Source organism: Danio rerio, chromosome 12 (genome assembly GCF_049306965.1).
Source record: "Danio rerio strain Tuebingen ecotype United States chromosome 12, GRCz12tu, whole genome shotgun sequence".
Classification (NCBI taxonomy): Eukaryota; Metazoa; Chordata; class Actinopteri; order Cypriniformes; family Danionidae; genus Danio; species Danio rerio.
This window is the reverse complement of record NC_133187.1, coordinates 36,672,923-36,694,591: the sequence shown is the minus strand read 5'-3', so window position 1 is coordinate 36,694,591 and position 21,669 is coordinate 36,672,923. Positions and strand designations below refer to the sequence as shown.

General features: G+C 35.8%; 1 protein-coding gene across 10 annotated transcripts in view; it reads right to left on the bottom strand.

Annotated features, from left to right (window-relative positions):
- The window catches only part of slc38a10 (solute carrier family 38 member 10), a 59,375-nt gene that overhangs the window by 37,192 nt on the left and 514 nt on the right, over nucleotides 1–21,669 (bottom strand). For 4 of the 10 annotated variants that reach the window (XM_073918672.1, XM_073918675.1, XM_017358552.4 and 1 more), the window contains 6 exons: nucleotides 17,641–17,860; nucleotides 17,306–17,423; nucleotides 16,083–16,128; nucleotides 15,340–15,433; nucleotides 14,590–14,733; nucleotides 10,270–10,394 (listed from right to left, as the gene is read on the bottom strand). In XM_073918672.1, the coding sequence (XP_073774773.1) occupies nucleotides 10,270–10,394; nucleotides 14,590–14,733; nucleotides 15,340–15,433; nucleotides 16,083–16,128; nucleotides 17,306–17,423; nucleotides 17,641–17,730 (617 nt within the window). In that variant the 5' untranslated portion in view covers nucleotides 17,731–17,860. Of the gene's footprint in view, nucleotides 1–10,269; nucleotides 10,395–13,028; nucleotides 13,154–14,589; nucleotides 14,734–15,339; nucleotides 15,434–16,082; nucleotides 16,129–17,305; nucleotides 17,424–17,640; nucleotides 17,861–21,669 lie in introns of all 10 variants that reach the window. The other 6 variants (XM_073918678.1, XM_073918676.1, XM_073918677.1 and 3 more) reach the window with 2 other exon arrangements.

The following is a 21,669-nucleotide window of genomic DNA, read 5'->3' as shown; positions in this document are numbered from 1 at the left end:
TCATTCTCTCACGTGCTTTGTCCTAAAGCCACTACTGTATGCTTAGAGGTTGGCCAGTGGGGTGCAGGAATTACACTTATCGCCAAACTTCCATGCTATTTCAGACCGAATATTCAAAGTAGCATTGTAAACGATATAGGGAGTGTGTCACAGGTTGTCATTGTTCAAAAATGAATATAAATATATAATGAATATAAAACTTCACCTCAGTAAAGCAGGCCAGGCGGAATAGCGCTATTTGCTTCGGCTTTGTTATTAAACTAAATATAAATCTACATTATCAATGCTGTAAAAGGTCCTTTATGAAACTGAAAATAGTCACATCAATCTTTCACTGAAAGATTTCAGTGGCTGAACAACACTTCTGTGCATGTAACCCATTCGTAAGAACAAACTCTACAACAGCTTTGCCAGACTATAATAGTTTTGAAACATAACATTACCTGTCTAAAAGAAATCCTTCAGCCATGGTGTCGTCCTTCCTCCAGCGTCCAAAACTAATTCCAATACTGATTCAGGATTTTAAAAAGTTTTGATTCAGCATTTGTTTTTAAAATCGCTGTCACTTGTGTCCACGTGATCGCAGCGTGCGTGCACACACATCGGCGGATCTGCGTGAACAGAGGTGCGCAGATGTACAAATCTACATCTGTTGACAGGCAGTTTGGGCTACTTATCAGAATTATGGGAATTATGGGAATTATTTGCTCGACAATGTTTAATTGGATGAACATTTTTCAGTCTTATGCCTTACCCACCAAAATAAATTACCTATATTCACTAAAAAATATATAAAAATATTCATTTTCAAAATGGGATGTACTCAATTATGCTGAGCACTGAAAGTATAAACAGCAATAATGTGCGGTCTAGCCAATGTTTGGATTTAAGTGAGAAAATACTTAATAGTCTAAGATTGGATATTTAAAGCAATGATTCCAATGTTACTGTCATCAATTATTCCGATGGAGAATCTGCAACTTATTTACTATAGAGGGAAAGCAGTGCTAGCATTATTGTTATTATTTTAAGGGTTTATAACAAAACACAATGGAGATTACAGACAGGAAAGCATTGGGAGCAAAGATAGGGGAAGGATTTGCAAAGGACCTCGAGCCAGGAATCGAACTTCGCTGAGTTCCTCAGTGCTATATGTTGGCGCACAGTAACACTATTATTATTATTATTTACCACTATTCATTATTTTGATCACATGAGACGGAAATAAATGTACAACTGGAAATTATGATATATCTTAAACTGAAGCCCACTAAACGTCTTGAAAAGTACTGAAGTAATCACTATTTTTTGCCTAGATTACAGTGTGTACTGAACAACTGGTGGTGAATTCATGTGTGAAAATTAAAGCTTTATTTGACAATTTGAGAATGATCAATTTAGGCATCGTAATCTTGTGATATGACCAAAGTGACACATCTTCCAGTGTTGGTAATAAAATAATTGTTGATAAAATCTAAATGCATCGGTTATGGTTAAAGAAATTGTTGAACTTAACATATTATTCACTACACTAAAGATCAAACCAGACATCATGGTTTTAAACGGCTGTATATGTTTACAAAATGAGCCATTAGAATCATGAGAGGCTGTCACTGTGATATTTATATACAGAAAGTTCTCTTTGCATACTCTATTTTACAAATTATTTGACCAGTAAGATGAAACTAAATGTAGCATGTTAGAGGATTCGGGCCAGTAAATGCTCTCTTTGTTTATCCTAGGAAACAGATTAACTTACACTATTTGTCACCCAATGGCTGTTTCCCATGGACAACTGACAGAAAACAAGTCATGTGTTGAGTCTCATGACAATGAGCTACAAGACACGTGAAGCAAAGCTCACCCAGATCTAAAAAGTCTGACTTCACTTAAAAACCCCAGTAGCATATGCTTAAGGAGATGCAAATGTATTGTTTTAGAAGATTTTTATGTTTACAAGTTTCTTTCTTTACTTTTAATGTTGCAAATAAACGTATCAGAATTTATCCACTGCATAAAACTTGCTGGATAAGTTGGCGGTTCATTCCGCTGTGGTGACCCCGGATTTATTTTCTTCTCGGGACTAAGCCGAGAAGAAAATAAATAAAGGAATGAATAATCAGAGTTCAAACTGAAATTAAAAAGTGGGTAAAAGTGCCAATCAAAAGCTTTTAAACCGATTTTGCTTAGCCAAAATTAGACCTCATTCTCATAAGATGGCTTTAAAAGACCACTAAAAAAGACTTTCATGATTAAATTTCAGTGTGTTTGTGTGTGTGTGCGTGTGTGTGTGTGTGTGTGGAGGGGGAAGATCGATGATACTCCAATCCCACTGCACTTTCTCTACACCTATAGCAAGTGTTGACACAGTAATTATTTTGTAATACCGCTAAAACGATTCCGTCATAACACCTAAAGCTGTGAATCTGTGACTAGATGCTGTGCAAGCTGACATGACAATTTTACGATAGGAATAACACCATTATGGTGTTTACACATTACAGTGGCATTTACACATTATGCGAGAGCTGCATAAGGGCGCCAGCAGAGCCAGAATGCTACTATTCAACGAACAGAATCTGCTCTCTTATTTAAAAGAGCAACCAGGTCAACTTTGCTCGGAAGATTCAATTTGCCATCGAACAGAGCTCGTACTAAATGTACTCAAGTAAAACATGTAAATGGATGGGAAAAAGTAGGCGATGACAGGAACTGTTTGTGGTTGGATCAGAGGTCATGTCGCACTGTCTCGCTCTTCTAATGATCGGGTTTAAGTGGCATTGTATGTCAATGCTGGCCAAGAAGCCACAGCCAAATATCTCTCATCACTCTTCTGAGAAAGAGAGAGTGTGTGCGTGTGTGTGTGTGTGTAAAGATGGAATCACAGTCAGACTCAAGAACCGCATTACCTCATCCACACCAGAATCCAACACTGACACCTCCTCCACCCCAACACCCTTACTCTCAAACACACACACACACACACACACACACACACACACACACACACACACACACACACACACACACACACACACACACACACACACACACACACACACACACACACACACACACACACACACACACACACACACACACACACACACACTCAGACACCTCAATTCCATTCACTTCCAAACACATAAATACCCAGACACACAAACACAAGCACTATGTTCAGGATAATAGAAGAAATCCAATCTTATCTTATTTATAAATAGGAAAAGGTGGTGAAATGTCCAGGTTTTATGTGTCTTGCTTCTGGTTGTCAAGTACTTTCAGCTATTTGTTAGATGTACGAAACACACTGGGATGAAGCGCAATATGATTTACTTTTTTTGCGCTTTGTTATCCTTTCTGTTTTTTTCTGTACAGAGGCTAACGAATTGAAAATCTCAAATTTAAAGAAATCTAATTAATTCTGACATTGAGAAGTGAGGTACACCACAAAAATTAGTACACCCAAATGTATATGTTAGTTTGAAAATTATTATTATTATTATTAAATAATTAGCTTGAATTTAAATGTATTATCTTTATATTTCTAAAAATGTTCGGTGACTAAAATATTATTTTGATAAATATATCTGTTTAATAAATCTGTTTGGTTACCTATATTCAGTAAGAAATGGCTAAAAATATTAATTTAAAAAATGGGGTGTACTCATTTATGCTAAGCGATATATATTACAATGTATGGAAAACAAAACACTTTTTTTAATTAGAATTTTGTTGTCTATATCAAATAAACAAATCCTTGATGAACATCGGACTATGGGTTCTATTTTAACGATCTAGAGGCAACATCTAAAGCACATGGCGCAAAAGCATTAGGGTCTCTCTAAATCCACTTGTGCCATTTTATTTTGATACATCAGCACATACAAATACAGTCTTGGTCATACAGTGGGGAAGAAAAAAAAAGAGAAAAAAACGGGGAAAATACAAACAAGTAAACAGGATAATACAGACAAGCTAGGAGCAAAAATATATACCATAGAATAGAAAATCAGGAGAAATTATTGATGTAATGCCAAAAAAGTGTCCATAGCTGCCAGAAGTCATCTGACTTTTAAGGTATATCATAGGTGAGTTTCTCAAGTAGAAATAAAGCACATACTTGAGACAACCACATTTTAGGATGGCACCTGAGGAGATGACCATAATAAAAGCATACATTTCTTTGCCAGATAGAGCAAAAATAAAAACAAATGTTTGGTGTGGGAGTCCAACATGTTCTCTACTCCATTACATAACAAATATAATTCTAGAGAAAAACTAAATTTTATCTAAAAGAGTAGTTGTAGAAAATGATGTATTTTCTTCCAAAAAGAGATGATTTGTCACAATACCAGAAACAGTGAAGGAATGTTCCTTTGCAGTAAAACAAAGATCAGAGGAGTTTCTGTAAATCTTTTTCAGACGCAAAGGTGTAAGATAAACTCTGCACTTTTGCTATTTTAAAAATGTTTTTTTTTTGCCCTGGCACATGGTCTAACAGGGTTGTGCTTATTCTCTTAATGACTTATGGGTATGTTTTGAGCATCACGTGCATTAAACCAATCAGAATCTCGCATTCCCTTTAAGAGTCAGTTGCGTAGCACCAAGGCACATTCACTACTAACATTGCAGACTTTGTGAGTGGATAAACTGACTGAAAAACTGAAAGCTTCACTAGCAACAAAACAGTTTAAAAGACCAACTGCGCAAGGATAAAGAACAAGCCTTCATTCGGCCTCCTTACTTTACCTTCACTCTTTACTTTACTCCTTTACTTTCATGGATAAGGAAAGGTGATGTATGCACTCCACTGAAGACATCGACTAGCCTTTATATTTAATTTTGTTGGTTAAGCGCAAAGGTTTGTTCCAAATCTATTTCTAAATTCAGTTCTAATTTCTGGCAAACGAATAATTAAACAATAATAATGAAGTGTGGTCAAAAAAATTATCCTTTTTATATCCAATCACATGTCCTATTCTTATGCCCCATATGGTGATGCATACATCTCCATACAACAGATTGACAAATACAAACTTGTTTTATTAGAACAGATGTAAATATCCAAAAAATATATATAATTTATTGCTAATAACAACACTACAACAATAAAAATGCAAATTGTCATGAATAAACAGAAAAAAAGCCCCTGGACATGAAGGCATGGAGGTAGTGTTTTTTATATCTATGCAGTAAATAATAATTTTTGTAACATTTTAATCCTTCATTTTTTTCATATGTAAAGATATTTGTGTATTGCTGTACATCCTGCTTGTATAAAGCGCTTGAACCTGCATAGGCGCATAACTAATGTGATCAGTGCTGGACTTTAGACCAGCTTTTACTTGGTCATGTAATCTATTTCAGTTTCTCAAAATAGCAAAGTGCCAACAATGAACCTTAACACATCTCTTTTATAGACCGGTACACCCATGAGTCCACAAAGTGACACAAATAGATTTGCGATTTAAAGAGCCCATATTATGGGTTTTTGAAAATTCCCCTCCATGTAGTGTGTAACACAGCTCTAAGTGAAGTGAAGTATCCAGCTAAGGCTTAAATCTGTTAGTGTACAGTGTTTAAAACTGTTGATTCATCTATAAAAGAGTCGACTCGTAGTGCTTCAAACGAGTTGCCTTGATACCGAGTCATATGTGTTTCGCCATGACGTACGAACGAAACCAAGTTATTCACGTGCACGCGCAAACCCGGGAGATTTCAAACCTGAGGCCCCGCCCTCTGACGCAGAAACGCAGACACACACACACACCCACCCACAAACACACGCACACAAACATACCGGTCGATTGAAGTCACACTGTAGATGGATATTATCGAGTCTCTACCCAAAGATGAAACCTCAGCATAATAACCAAGCAGTTGGAAACTACTGGAAACTTCTGCAAACTACATGCTACAAAGAATACTTCATCGGCGTTTGTTAAAGGAAGGATCAGTAAAGAGCAACTTACTGATGGACGTCAGGATGGGTTTCTTCCTCCATTTCTCAAGTGTAAGTACGTGCGATTAAAGTTGTTGCCTCGTTGACTCTAGCTTGCAAATGTATTTAGTTGTGATTTGTTACTTGTAACCGCGTGTACTGCATCAGGTTAACTGGCTATATTCTCTTATCACGTGCAAAGCCACGTTAAAAACGCGACTCGTGCTGCTTTGTTTACGGAGCTCCGTGCGTAGAGGTTTGAATTTCCGCCGCGGGACCCGAACAGATTTCTGCGGCGCGGGAATAAATTTCCGAATAAAACGCGGGAGCGGTCGGTAACGAGTTTAATTTGGGACGGGAGCGGGCTGTCTAGCAATATTGCGGATATTGCTATGCGAATGAGAGAGAGAGAGAGCTTTGCCTGTGTGTCTGCTTGGTGCTTGTGTGTGTTTATACAGACAGCTTGGCTGTCTGGACTGTTTAGCTGGGTGATTTTCGGTTATGTTCTCCCCAGCTCTTTAGCAGGATCGGGCGCGGCGGGCAGAAAACGGGGCGGGTCAGGCACCGGGACAACAAATTCTTAATATAAGCGGAAGCGGTCGGGTTCAGGCTAAAAACTGGCTGGTGCGGGCGGAAGCGGGAGCGTTGTCGTTCGGAGGTGTGTGTGTGTGTGCGCGCACAAGGACGAGGGCAATATGTGTGTTTGTGTGCATTTCACTCTCTCACTGATGGCAGTCGACCAATCGCAACAGGCTGTCATTGGTCCAATCAGCGCAGATTAGTTTCGCGCTAAGGAGGGGTTTGGGAACAAATGAATCACTGGACGATTCATACGGGAGTCGCTGGAATAATTAGGTAAAAATATATGCAGATTATAAGACCATGAAAGTGTTTTTTGACCTTGCATGCATATTAGACAGTTGTTGGAGACCCTTACAACCAAGATATGACCCTATTTCATGTATAATATGGGCTCTTTAAACTTTAAAATTAGGGTTACGCACTTCTGTAAATAGCAACATATCACGCCATACACGTCTTGCACCTTATTGCGTCAGGTATATGATTGGGCCCTATATGTGTGGGTGTGTGTGTGTGTGTGTACTTATTTGTCTATTTATATAGTAATATCCACATTTATATGTCGGAAATGCATTTTTTTTTAATTGTAAATTTTCTGAATTGTACAAATATATAATTATTTTACATCTGTGCAGCCAACTGTTTATTTGTTTACAAAATAACACTCATTAAATAGAACATTAGACACATCAGATAATAATCATATGCAAATTGTGGGCATTTTTTTGTATTATGCAATGTACTTTATATAGACCATTTTGAGGGACGCAAGCAAAAACTAGGGTCCCCACGCATTTCCCTTTTTTACATTTTTAGTATCTATAGCTTACGAGAATCCAAAAAGAGCCATATATTGGTAAATAATGTTATGATAGCTGTTTTAACAATAAGTTATGATTTAATTTCCTCTTGTTACAGCTATGAAATAGTTTGATAACAAGCAGAAAAGGTTAATAGGCGAATGACATGACCACATTGAAATGGTCTATAGAATATTTTTAATGAGAATGGTTTTCACAGTTAAAAATTAACTCATAAAAAAGGGACAGTTGACAGGGAGAGTATAATAAATGAACATTAGTGATTGTGAGTCAATGTTGTAAAAGAGAAAAAACTTGAGAACCCCTGACAAGGTAAACACTGAGAAGAGCGCCCTCCCCACTGCATGGTTAGTATGTTTAAGCAAATCAAAAGGAAGGAAAAGAGAAATGATGTAAATTGGGTCAAGATGGAGAAAAAGAATGTGAAATCCTATCAAAGTGGATAAACACTAGACAAATGTCTCCCAGCAGTATCGATGTAACTGTAACAATGTTAACTATGATCTCAATTTTAGTTTATACAGTACTCCTACAACATATCAGAGTTTCAACATAATACTGTGTCAGTGCACAGAGGTTGAATCCATCAAGGGCAAGATCTGGTCATGGTGAGCTCTTTATAGATGAACTGTAAAAAGTCCACGTTTACGAATCGTTTATGCTTGCATTAAAATACACTTACATTTCAACAGTATGCAGATCTGACAAGTAGCCAACTGATTAAATAAATCTAAATGGTCTTGTGGGTCAGTCTATTATTGCGAAAAAACAAACAAACAACCCAAGTTAAAATTGGTAAGAGGCCTTTGGTGATTAGGATGGTTTACTCCTAAAATCATCTCTTTCTGTCATTACTTGTTTATCCATTATTCCAACCTCGAAAGACTTTCTTATTATGCCGTGGTCACACTAGAGTTTGAGTATGTGAAAATCTGTCATACGGCACAGTAAAAAGGGGTGGGATTAAACAAGATGATCAGACATAGCTTTATTAGATTAGATAGATATCAAACTATATATTAATTTTCTATAAGGAGAGGTCATGTTTTGATCTTCGATTGGTCTCACGCAATCACGTGATGCAATTTTGAGAGTTCACCAAGTTTGAACTTTGCAAAGCAGCGAACTGCTAAACTTGTTGCACGAGCTTGTGTTTCCGGTCTCTCACATACGCTTGCATATGAATAAAAGTCTATAGGGCGAAAAGTGCAGTGTGATTGCGGCTGAGAAGCCAGAAAAAACAGCAGCAAATGATGCATCTGCAACTAAAAACATGAAAAAAACTGCCATGTTTAACTTTTATCATCACCTTTTAGACTATTATGAACTCAGAATGATGGAATTCCTCTCTAACAAGACGTTACACCTGCTGCTGAATATTAAAGACACATATGAGAGGATTGCACTGACTGTGGGCTACATTTCGTGTTGTTTTTGAACCTAAATAAGGACTAAATGTATGCTGTGTGTAGATTTTTGGTAAGTGGTAACATATCAGAGGCTGTAAGAGTCTGTATGTGTTGATATTTGTTGCATTTATTTATTTATTTTATATAATTGCAGACGTTACAGTAGGCTTTGCATTGATCTGCAGTTATAATCAAATTATGTTCATAGAAAAGTTAGTAATAAACTTTTATAATCAAGTATTTGTGTGTATAAAGCATCTGTTTTGGAAGAAGTGCTTCTCATATGATATGTAAATGACCCGTACAGCTTTACTGTAGACATGTCCTCAAGCGAAAATGAAGTCATCTGAAACTTTCTATCGTACACTACGCCCCTCAAAAGAGTAACATCGGTACACTTTTAGCAGTGGAAACGCAAGCCTGATAAAGGTGACAGGTACCGACCCGTACCGTACCATACTAAACTGTAACACTCTGTGGAAACGGGCCATTAACCAACAGTAGAACTACACATAGGCCTATTATTATTGTTGTTGTTTTAATATATGTTTAAAAATAACAATAATAATAGCCCACTCATATTAACCTTTATTTTGCATAATCCAGGTCAGATACTAAAAAGCATTTGATGGGTCAGTATATTGGATGAGAAATTGAAGTATGAGGTAACGTCAAGAAAATAAACTTTATCCATTTAGGCAGAAGTGACAATTGCAATCTTTGGATGTTTATATCTACTTAATGCAAATTTTGTTACTGTTTTTGAGCACACTGGTTCATAGACATCCTTAAGACTAACATTGTTATGCTGTCAGCGCAATAGCCAAGTGGTTAGCGCGCTAACATATGGTGCTGTAGCACTCCAGGGCGTCCCGAGTTCAAATCCCGGCTCGAGGACATTTCCCGTCCCTACCCCCTCTCTATCTCCCACTTCGTTTCCTGTCTGAAATACTGTCCTATCCACTTAATAAAGGCAAAAATGCAAACATAAATCTGAAAAAAAAATAATAAATAAGTACTAAAATAGTGATACTAGCACCTAAAAATAAATGTTGGTTTCACAGGGACTTTTAATGATGGTCTTCTACTCCATTAAACAAAGCAGTCATTAAGGTTTGGTATGCCATGAAAGTAAAGAAATAACAGATTCAAATGACAGATGTTTTTTTTTGGTCACCAGTGGCTTTAAGAGACAGATTTAGTGTTCAGAAAAGGGTAAAAACAGTATGCAGAAAGCAAAAAGTTAGCCATTCCACACAGGTTAACACCACGTTCACTTCTCTATACACACAAAAGCTAAGCAGCCTCAGAAATATTTAGTCTACTAAAGGTATCAATCTAAAACTAAAGGTCCATTTTCTCAGAGCAAACACTCATTTAAGGTGCACTGAGTCTTGAACTTCCAAGACGTCCTTTTGCACCATGAAAATGGAGCCCTACATTAAACCTAACTGGCCTAATTTGGGCAAGACAAAGGAGAAGAGAGGCGATGCGAGGATTGGGGAGTACTTACGACTGACAGGCAAATGCCATGCCACAGATAGGGATGCAGCGAAAGACGCCGTCCCACCGAACGAAAATGACCTTGTTCAGCCACTGGCCAGTGAGGAGGCCGTGTTTCAAGGAGGACAGCACCATCTGTGGTGAAGGGGAAAGCAGGAAGGTTACAGAACATCCCATAAAGACAGGGGGAAGGGAGAGAGAAGACGACGAGGAGGGAAGTGATGATGCTGTGATAAGACCCTTGACTAACAATGGAGACTGCACGGAGACCCTGGAGTCTAAATTATTCACACCAAATTGGAAATTTTGTCATCGTTTACTTGCCTTCATGTCCTTCCGAACAACAATGACAACATTTTGGCAGGAAACACCAGATGTGAAATTATGGATGCCGTGTTGGTCACTCTTGTCAATGCCAGTGGAAAATTATATTTGAAAAGAATTATCATAAAAGTGATACGTACAAGCATTCTTCAAATCTTTTGAAACAACGCTAACATTTAAAAGCGAGCAATATTTTCTCATTACAAGTTGGATAAATAGATAGGCTACATTTATTTAATGAGAAGCATTAAAAACTGATTACTTGACATATCAACAATTAAAACACTGTTTATTTAATTAAAATGTTGTTTTCTAATGTGAAATATTTGAAACTATTTATTCAGTGTGATAGCAAATCAGTTTTTTTTTATACATCAGAACAGCGCTGTTCATGACTTTTTAAAAATTACTTCAATATGCTGATTTGGTGCTAATCATCGTGTTAAAAGAACTTTGAAAAAATGTTCCAATCACCTTTAACTGAATTTAATGAATCATTATTCAATTATTATTTTTTTTTAATTCAGGGCCATCACACTGTTAGTTCAGAGCAGCACCTTAGATATATCTACCACTTTTAGAGCTTTACAGCGCTTGACATTAACACCTGCCAACCCACCAAATGCAGGTATATTTCAGCTGTAGCGGACTAGACAGCCGATCCCAAAAGCCACTTTGGCTGGTTGAAAATAATTTTTAAATTGTCAGTGCTGGCTCATCCACAGAGATCACAATTTTAGTTTACGACCGTTTGTCAATACGCATACAAATGTGATGCGATCTTAGAATCGAGAAGAAGCACGACTGATAACTGTTTAGGCGAGAAAAAGAAAGAAGGTGAATACCGATTGAGTGGAAAATCAGGTGCATGGTGAAACACAACACACAAGCAATCCTCACTCACTGACAAGGGCTTAGTCGCACAAACAGCTGATGTGATGTGCTCAAATGCTTAAAATATGCCATGTCCCGTTCGCCTGCATGAAACAACCATGCCTGAAAACGCAACTGGTGTGATGGGTTCTCTTTTAAATAGACAGGAAAAAGTGGTGCTCGTGCACCTGCAGTCCTCCTGTACTTTCAAAAGTTTGAGATTTTTGTAAGAAGCAGCGGTTGCCGCTTTCACTTTAACCATTCTTTAAACACATTATTAACATGCCTAATTGTTAAACGTGTGTGCGATTGTCCTTTTACATGTTTTCTTTTGCCTAGTTTTTTTTAATTAATATGGTTTAATTCTCATCCGTTACAATAACATTGCTTTTAATAGAAAATTAACTCTACATTTATGTATAGTTTACTGGTGATCTGGAACCTTTAGCCAGGACAGACTGGTGTATAACTTTAGATACATGAAAATAATCTTTTAAAATGTCAATTGTTTTTTTAAGAACATTTTTGTTGAATAAAAAGTGTAAGTATACAGCTATATTTAGCTTGTTTTGACACATTATTTAACATCTGTGGCAAGGACATAATTAGTTTGGTGTGGCTAGAGAGAAAATTGGTACAGTAAATCCCTACTGTTGAGCCCTGAAAAGTCATGTGATATAAAACTAATTGCAATGCAACACTATGAAACCCCAACACATTTGCTCATCCTTATTGAGCAGTTACAACACAAAAAAACTGTTAAATGAATGAGGAGGCATGTGGACATAACACAATTCAAATTAAGTCATTTTAGGATGCCAGAGTCGAATTTTATGCATTTAAAATATATTTTCCCAACAACAAAATTGTGGCTAGTGAAAATACTGGCTAATAATGTCGAAAAAAATACTAGCCACAGTGGCTGGTGATCAAAAAAGTTAATGTCAAGCCCTGTTTTTTTTTTTTTATAAAGCTTGAAAACACCAAAACAGCACAGACATAGTGTTCCACTGGGAAAGCCGTTTAAGGCTGAAACATCATTATGGTGAGTAAATGATGACAAAATGTTCACTTTTGGAAGAACTACTCCCTGAAGGAAAGAAACAAAGAAAATAAATTTGTCAGCTAAATCATAATCATTTTCCACGACTGATTTTGGATGCCATTTTATCTGCATGCAAGCAAAATCTAGTTGCTCCACATGTACATTTGCTGAAAATATCTCAGACAGCTCGCCACTTTTCCTTTAAAACCATGAGCGCCAGTCCATTTAACGATCAGAATCACCAACAATCCCAACCCTGTCAGATCTGCAGGGTTTAACTCCACCGGGAGCACATCAGGCAAGTATAACCAGAGAGTCAAGACATCTCGGGCGACATTAATTCTGTCATCGATGCACTAACCTCACACACACACACACACACCCCCACAAAAACACCCTGAACCAGATGGCACCGAGAAACAGAGCTTTGGATTGGATGAAGGTGGACAGAGAAGGAAGGGGATTTTGGGTAATGTAGTTGAATCCATGGCAGTGGAACGGTCCGCTCTCCAGGGTGGATTACTTACGGGTGGCAGCAGAAGGTGGTGGCGATAATTGGCAGACACTGTATGACACCCTTGAAGCGCCACAGATGTACTCGCTCCACCCAGGAGCCACTGATTATTCCGTAACGCAGAGACGACAACACTATCTATAGGCCGCAGGGTCAGAGCGTCAGATGGTCGGTCAGAAGTCAGCATCAGGATTGGGGACGGGACGGCGGTTCAGAAAGGGGGCAAAGGGAAGACACATAGATTAAATGCTAGACTAAGAGGGTTGGGTTAAAAAAAGGGTGGGTTAAAAAAAATGCCCTTCGAAGCTGGACAAAAAGTTTATTCAAATAAAATACTCAAATCTGCACTGTCAATGTTACAATAATCTGTGAAGTCAGTTATTAGCCCATATGAATTATTAGCCCTACTGTATATTTTTTCATATTCCTTATTACTATGTATAGTTAGTACACCAGAAATGTATGTAAATTGTAAGTCACTAAAGATCACATACTGAGATTCAAATGTACCTTGGAATATTGTATGATTGTACTCAGCTGATTGTTCACAATAAACATAAAATAAAATTACAAAATTTTATTTACAATAATTTAAATCTGATTTTATTCTAGCCAAAATAAAACAAATAAGACTTACTCCATAAAAAAAAACATTATAGGAGTAAAAAAATTCCTTAATCTGTTAGGGTGCTTTCACACCTGTGAATCGATTCATTTGTTCCGAAACAGGGATTAAAAATGTCACAGTGTTGCTCCTTGTTCTTGGTGCGCTTCGCTTTTACACAGCAAAGTTTCTAAACGAACCAAAAGAACTAAAACAAGTCACGTGTGAGTAAACTGTCCTTACATTGGTCCGAGTTTCATGGTTTATTAAGCAAAATCCCGCTCAGGTGACATGCTTCCTTACTTTAATGTATGGCGATGAGCAATGAGACAATATAAGTGGAAAGCTAAGCTTTAATTTTGAATGGTGACACCCTCAGACATCACCACCAAATATAAATCAGAGGTAAGACTTTCTCATACAAAGCCCTTGGCTAGACTGCAGTACGGTCAATTTTCCTTACAAAATAAACAGCTCTTGTTAATTGTTCAGCATGCTTTTACTTTTGTATTTAACATGAAACGCACATTTACCGGTAGGAATGACATCCTGCCCCACTCATAATTCTCTCTTGATATAGCCGTATATATATGCCTATTACATATCCATAATATGCTGTGATATAGCCGGGCTTGGATTGTTTTGCTTTCTCACTACAATCGATCCGCTCCAGAGTTTGTTTCAATCGAGCCGAAACCACCTCATTCAGGCAATCTCGGACGGATTGATTTTGCTCGGATCAGAGCGCGATTGCTGGTTTCATATATGTCAAACAAAATCACACTAACTGGGGAAAAGAGACAGGTTCTGAAACAAAAGTCTAGGTGTGAAAGCTCCCTTAAACATCATTTGGGAAATATTTGAAAAAGAAAACAAAATTCACAGGAGGGCTGATAATTTTGACTCAACTGTGTGAGATTTAGATTTTCAGTGTTGGGAGATTAGAATGGTAAAAAGGGGAACGACTCACCGTGAACATGAAGAGTGTGTAGAAGATCAGCGCCATGGCGGAGAATGACTGAATGGATGACATCATGTTTCTCTGCAAACTGAGGGGCAACACGATGAACAGCGAAACTGCAAACAGCAATACGACACGGAAGCTACCAGTCACCTGAAAGGGGGAAAAAAAACCATACAACATTTAACTTTTTTTCAGCTATCAGAGAAGAAATGAAAGCTGCTGCTCTTCATATTTGCCGCTACCTCTTTCATATGCAAATTACGCCATCTTATTTGCCAACATCAGATTGAAGGATCAAAAAAGGTCTGCATACATGCAACCTCCTTACAAAGAAATCAGGAAAGTGGTTTAAATGGGACAAAAGAGACTAATTAAAACCCTTGTCTATTAATAATCCAAAATGCATCTTCATACCAGGTGTAAATACCAGGCTGAAGAAATAATTATGGGCAGTAAAAATTTCTCAATTTACCTCCAATTGGCAGGTGTGATAAAAGGACATTTTCACACAGAAACTGTCAACTCATCTACCCTAAAGTAATAAAAAGTCTATGAAGTGTTTTTTATGGTTACGTGACACACAGCTCAGCACTTTTTAAAGATAGTGGCCTTTGATTTTATCGTTACAGGAGGTTTATGAAGGAGGGCAATGATCAGTTCTGTGAACTTCTTATCCACAATTAATTGAACTGGATGAAATGTGTGTTTAAGTAACAACAGGAGCAACAACCTAAAGGTAGGAAGGTTATTTCTTACCTGCAGCCCTAACAGCTGAGCAAAGAAGTTGGACCCCAGTTCTGCAATGACGACATAGAATGCAATGCACGTCCCCAGCATAAGGCCAATCATGCTAAAACAAATAGAGCATACGAGTACTAATTATAAGCAGTATGTGATAGTTTGAAGCTGAAAAAGTAAAATCTCCATCAACACATCACAGATCACACAAATCCATGCAAACTCTTATCCTTTTGAATGGCCTTATTTCTTTTGGGTTGTGCAGTTTAATGCACACTAACTGTAAACTCGCTAACTTTTATGGTCACATTTATAACGCATGTTTATTTTACTCATTTAATATATAAAACATTTTTACAGAATGATATTTTCTGGTCCCACAACTCTGTGGTTAGTAGTTGATATAAATATAAACAGGTATTTCCATACAATGTTAACATACACACAGCAACACTTTCTTTTGATGGTCCATTTGAGTATTAGTAGACTGTCAGCTTAATATCTGCTGAAACTGCACCTTCAACAGACATTTAACTGACTATAAGAAACTTTGCAAGTACATATCAACTTACACTGACCCTAATCCCAACCTAGTCTACTTTTAATCTAATGAGAATTAGTTCGCATGTGGATGCAATGTATCTTAAAATCAACAAACGAACCATCAAAATAAAGTGAGCACATATACTTTCTATGAGAATTTATGTTTTAGGTTTTCACTGCAAATGTCACATCCGTAACACTGGAATTGCTCATCTTACCTTAATTCCACAAGTGCCTTGCCTGGTTTTCCATATGCATGAAATGCTGGAAAGGAGAGAAAGAGGAGAAAAATGCAAGCAAAATACATTATTGCAAGTGTATTCGTTTATTTTCCACCACTTATGCTTAGCATTTTTAATGTGACAGTGACATATATCACAAACACTTCTGGAGTAGAAACTTTTAGTCAGCAATAATCATATGTAGTAAATTAGACAATACAACAGATCTGCAATGGTACATCTGGAATACAGCTGGATATACTCATATTAGTATAGCATTATTTATGTGACACTGTACAACAATAATTCATATTTTTACAGTACTGTAAGGGTTGGGGTAGAGGTAGATGATAATAAAATACAATTTATTCAATAATTTATTAAATAATGTGAGTAATACTCTGTATAATTACTGTTTTTACATTACTGTGATTGTTAGGTTTAGGGAGCAGTAGATGTTCATAAAAATACATTTCATTTTGCTTTGGCTTAGTCCCTTATTTATCAGGGATTGGCACAGCGGAATGAACTGCCACAGCAAATGTTTTTTTATGCAGCGGATACTCTTCTAGCCGCAAACCTGTACTGGAAAATGGTGAATTACAATTAATGAGTATTTTAGTAAATAATATAAATAATTCTCGTTAACTTCCAGCCACAGCTGTATTCCTTCTAGCAACAACTATCTGCAATCTGGCCGCAGGATTTAAAGAACAATATAATAAAGAAAAAAATCTATTTTGATCTGTTGATTAAACTTTTACAGAAATAGCAGCACAGTTTTACACAAAAATAGAAACAACAAATATTAGCACCAATCATTCTCCCATAAACAAAATGAAATATGAAAAAATATAGAGTAATAATACATAATATAAAAAAAAATTAAAAATACAAAAAAAATGTATGTATATTTAGTGGTAATTATGTATAAAATATATATTGTATATTTAGAGTCAATTATCTACAAAATATATTTTGGATTGTTTAAATTTATAAATAACCCAAGTACGAAGTAAACATGTACATCAAACTTATTAAAATTAACTTTGCAATTAATAAAACACCAAGGCTTAGAAATACTCACATGCTCAGAAAATTCCAAATGGATCCCAAATAAATAATTTGACTGTAATACACTAACTGAATGCATTTTATTGGCAAATTATGGGAAATAAATGCAATTTTTTGGTGTGTTTGCAGCATTTGCTCAATCTCACCTAGTCCAGCATAAGTCCTGCGTTTGGTGTTGCTGGCCGAATGGACTAGAAACATGCAGGACTGGTGTGTCATCCAGGAACAGAAGAACAACAACAAGGTGCCCAAAACAATTCCACACTGCAGGAAAAATCCAAAAAGACAAAATGATATAAAACATGCAGGCCGACATGTTTAAAAGCATGTTTTCACATGCTTATCAATTTTTCTTTGTACTCAGTTCACAGATCATTAACCAGAAGAGTCATGCGTTAACAACTCTTAATTTTTATAGGTGACTTTAATGTATGGAATTTTGCTATAAGCAAAGCACACTTTCCCAAAACCCCCTATTTACCTGTTTGAAGCAGAAGGGCATCGTCAAAACACTCACACCCACAATGCTGTTTACAACGTTCATGATCAAACCCCAGTTTGACGCGGTCATTTTGGCCCGTTTTGAGGCTGAGTTCTCTAAAGTCCAGATGGATGTGGATGTGGTGTTTCCACACTGGTCTAAAGTTTGATTGAGATAAGTGGGTTGATGCGGCTGTCCTTCAACAGGTCGCTATAATGTTCTGTAACGAAGAAGAAAACAAAAATATCAGCATTAACCCCAAATGAACTTAAAGAGAATGAAGAGGAATTATGCAATTTGAATATGCAAATGTTAAATTTACACAATTACTCAACAATTATTGCTTCTTTATTCATTCACTGATTGTTTCATTTGTGCTTCATGAGAGAGAAATGATAAGAATAATAAGTAGAGTCCTATGATTTTTACACTGTGTAAAATGGAAACCAAATTGGTTAAAATGGTCATTAAAATGGAATTAGCTGTATAATGATGAACACCACAGAATTTGGGTGGATGAATAAATAAAAGTGGTGTTGTACACCTCATTCAAGTTATGATGTAGACTAGTGTCTGTAAATATTAAACCACCAAATCTGAAGTCTGCATGTTCTGCACGTCTGAATGAATGTGTGGTTTTGCACATAACCATTGTGGTGTTTTCAGTGTCTCTCATCTTAATGTGGTTTTATGTTCGCACATTCAGACTTTCTCCTAAATAATAAAGTTTCAAAAAAGTTTCTTTGGCAATTCCAAATAGGGAAATTATATCAGCTACGAATGACTATCAAAGTACAACATTGTTCACTGTGACTTTAATAGTGCTAATGTTGAAGTCACACTTGCATGTGATATCAGACAAAATATTCAAAGTAGTGTAGTAAACAAAATAGACATCATGTCACAAGTTGTCACTGAATGAATGTGCAAATATAAAACTAACTTTACCTCACTGTCATCTTACTATACGAGGACACGAACAAATAAACTTCTTTACAGACATGCCCTGTCACTTAGCTGTATAATGTGGAACATAACAGAATTTGGGCGGAATAATAAATAAAAGTGGTGTTGTACAACTTATTCAAATTATGATGCAAACTAGTTTCTGTTTAAACCTCTAAATCTGAAGTCTGCATGTTCTGCATGTCTGAATAAATGTGTGGTTTTGCATATGACCATTGTGTTGTTTTCATTGTCTCTCATCTTAGTGTGGTTTTACGTTCACACATTTAGACTTTCTCCTAAAAAATGTAATTTCAGAAAAGTATTCTTTGTTAACTCTTATTAAGGAGCTCATATTAGCAACCAATAACAATCAAAGTACAACATTGCTCACTGTGAATTTAATAGTGCTAATGTTAAAGTCACACTTGCATGCGATTTTAGACTAAATATTCAAAGTAATGTAGTAAACAAAATAGACATCATGTCACAAGTTGTCACTGAATGAATGTGCATATATAAAACCAACTTTACCCCACTGTCATCTTACTATACGAGGACACAAACAGATAAACTTCTTTACAGAGATGCCCTGTCTCTTAGCTGTATAATGTGGAACATCATAGAATTTGGTTTGACGAATGAATAAGAGTGGTGTTGTGTGCCTTATTCAGTAGAATGTACTTTTTAAATTATCACTAACAATTACTTTATTTTAATAAAATAACTGCACAATTGTTCTTCAGGGTTTCATTTAATTTGAACACAAGCGAAATGAAATCTGAGGGGAAAATGGTAAACTTACTTTGTAGTGTTCCTATTTTTTTATTTGAATTTTTTTTACTTTTAGTGAACTTATGTTGAATTATTAAAATAAATTAGACATGATTTGATTATTATAACAAACAGAAACGAACAAGGTTCATGACACGATTTTATGATTTCAAGAGCTAAACATGAGCAAACATCTTATAGGAAAACATCAACGATGCAAATCTAAGATTGTTCATACCTACAGAATCAATATTACACTAATAAACATTAGTATAACGTTTTTTATTTCTTTCCGTAGTATTTTAAGCATTCTAGAACAACGTCTAGCTCAGACTGTCACTGAATACAATAGTGAGGTAAAGTTGGTTTATATTCACACTTTCATGGAGTGACAACTTGTGATATGCACCCTATATTGTTATTCATGGTACTTAGAATATTTAATCTAAAATCACATGCAAGCATGACTCAAAACAACATTAGCACTATTTATTTGACTTGAACAATGTTGAACTTTGATAATCATTGGCGGCTAATATGATTACCCTATGTAGAATTTGTAAAGAATATAAAGAATACAAAGAATTATATTATTAAGGAAAAAGTCTGCAATGTGAATTGATTACAAACAATTGAGGTAAAGCTGGTTTTATATTTACACATTGGGACTTTCACGTTCAATAAAATACTAAAGCAGAAATTTAAAAAGGCTAATACAGACTAAATATCATGATTACGTACTTAGGGATGCAACGATTAACCGATTTCACTATTAACCGTGATTTAATTCATCAAGGTTAATTAATCGTAAAGGCTTCTCAACACCACGGCACTGAACAAATTTGCTGCAACTAAACAAAGTTATGCCAACTGTGCGCTAGTTTAAGGTTCTGAGCTTGTACACAGAGGTTAACACACACAAGGTTTAACTATAGCTGAAGCTAGTAACTAAGGGTTGTTCACATTTAGCATCTTTTGTACGCGCAAATTCGCTTTCAATGGAAGCGCACGGCTTGTGCTCGCATATTGGGACCAAAATACAAAAATACAAAATAATAATACCAAACATTTTTGTAATATGGTTGATCTAAAGTGCCTTTCAGACAGACATCCAGCAGTCTTTGACTACATTTGTTCTCTTTAAAAGGGAAATACTTCATTTACATGAGAAAATACTTATAATAGGTTTACATTAGAAATACTGTTCATTTATTTATTTATTTATTATTTGTTTATTTATTCACTTATTATTTATTTGCTTTATTATTTATTTGTTTGTTTATTTTTTATTTGTTTATTTCTTGATTATTTATTTGTTCATTTATTTATTTTTTTAATTTATTTTCAGTTTCAAATGATTACTTGTTTAAATATCAGAAACTTTTTTCACTTATTTTTAAGTAAAAAGTGAAATAGACTATTGTTTGTTCATTATTATTATTATTTTGTGTTATACAGTATAATTACTAAGCAACAATAATTAACACTTGAAAATATAAGTTTTCATGTGATTTTAGAAACTAGTAGTTTTAAAATCAAGGAATGCATAATAACCGTGAAACCGTGATTATTTCTTAAACTATAATCGTACAACCAAAAAATATAATCGTTGCATCCCTAGACATACTGTTATGAGCCCAACACATTAAATACTGTCACCAAAAAGCTGATAAACACAGTTATCTCTATGGAAGGTCTCTATATAGTTTACCACATCAGTTTGAATATTCAGTCTCACTTAAAAATGTATATTGAGGTAAAGTTGGCAGATGTTCGAACAAATTCGAACATTTGTTCAGTGACAAATTATGACATGCTCGCTATATCGTTTACTATGCTACTTTTAATAATGGGTCTGAAATCCTATAAAAGTATGACTTCAAAACAACATCACTATTTAAATGATTGTGAACAATGTTGTACTATGATAGTTATTGGCTGATAATATGATATCACAATTCAAGATACTTTTCTGAAACTAGTCTGAATGTGCAAAAATAAAGCCAACTTTACACCAGTAAAATGACTTCAAATCAACTTTAGCACTATTTAATTAACTGTGAACAATGTTTGACAGTCATTTGCTGCTAATATGATTTCCCTATTTGGAATTTGCAAACAATACTTTTCTGAAATTAAATTAAGAAGGTGAAATTCTGAATGTGTGAATATAAAATCAACTTTGCCTCAATATTACTGTACACATACTGTAATCAAATGTGTTTTACGTTTTCCAGCCACGTGGAAACAGTTGTGCTGTCAAGGGCACTTGAGTATTTTTCCCACTGATTTAAAATATTGACTGATCAT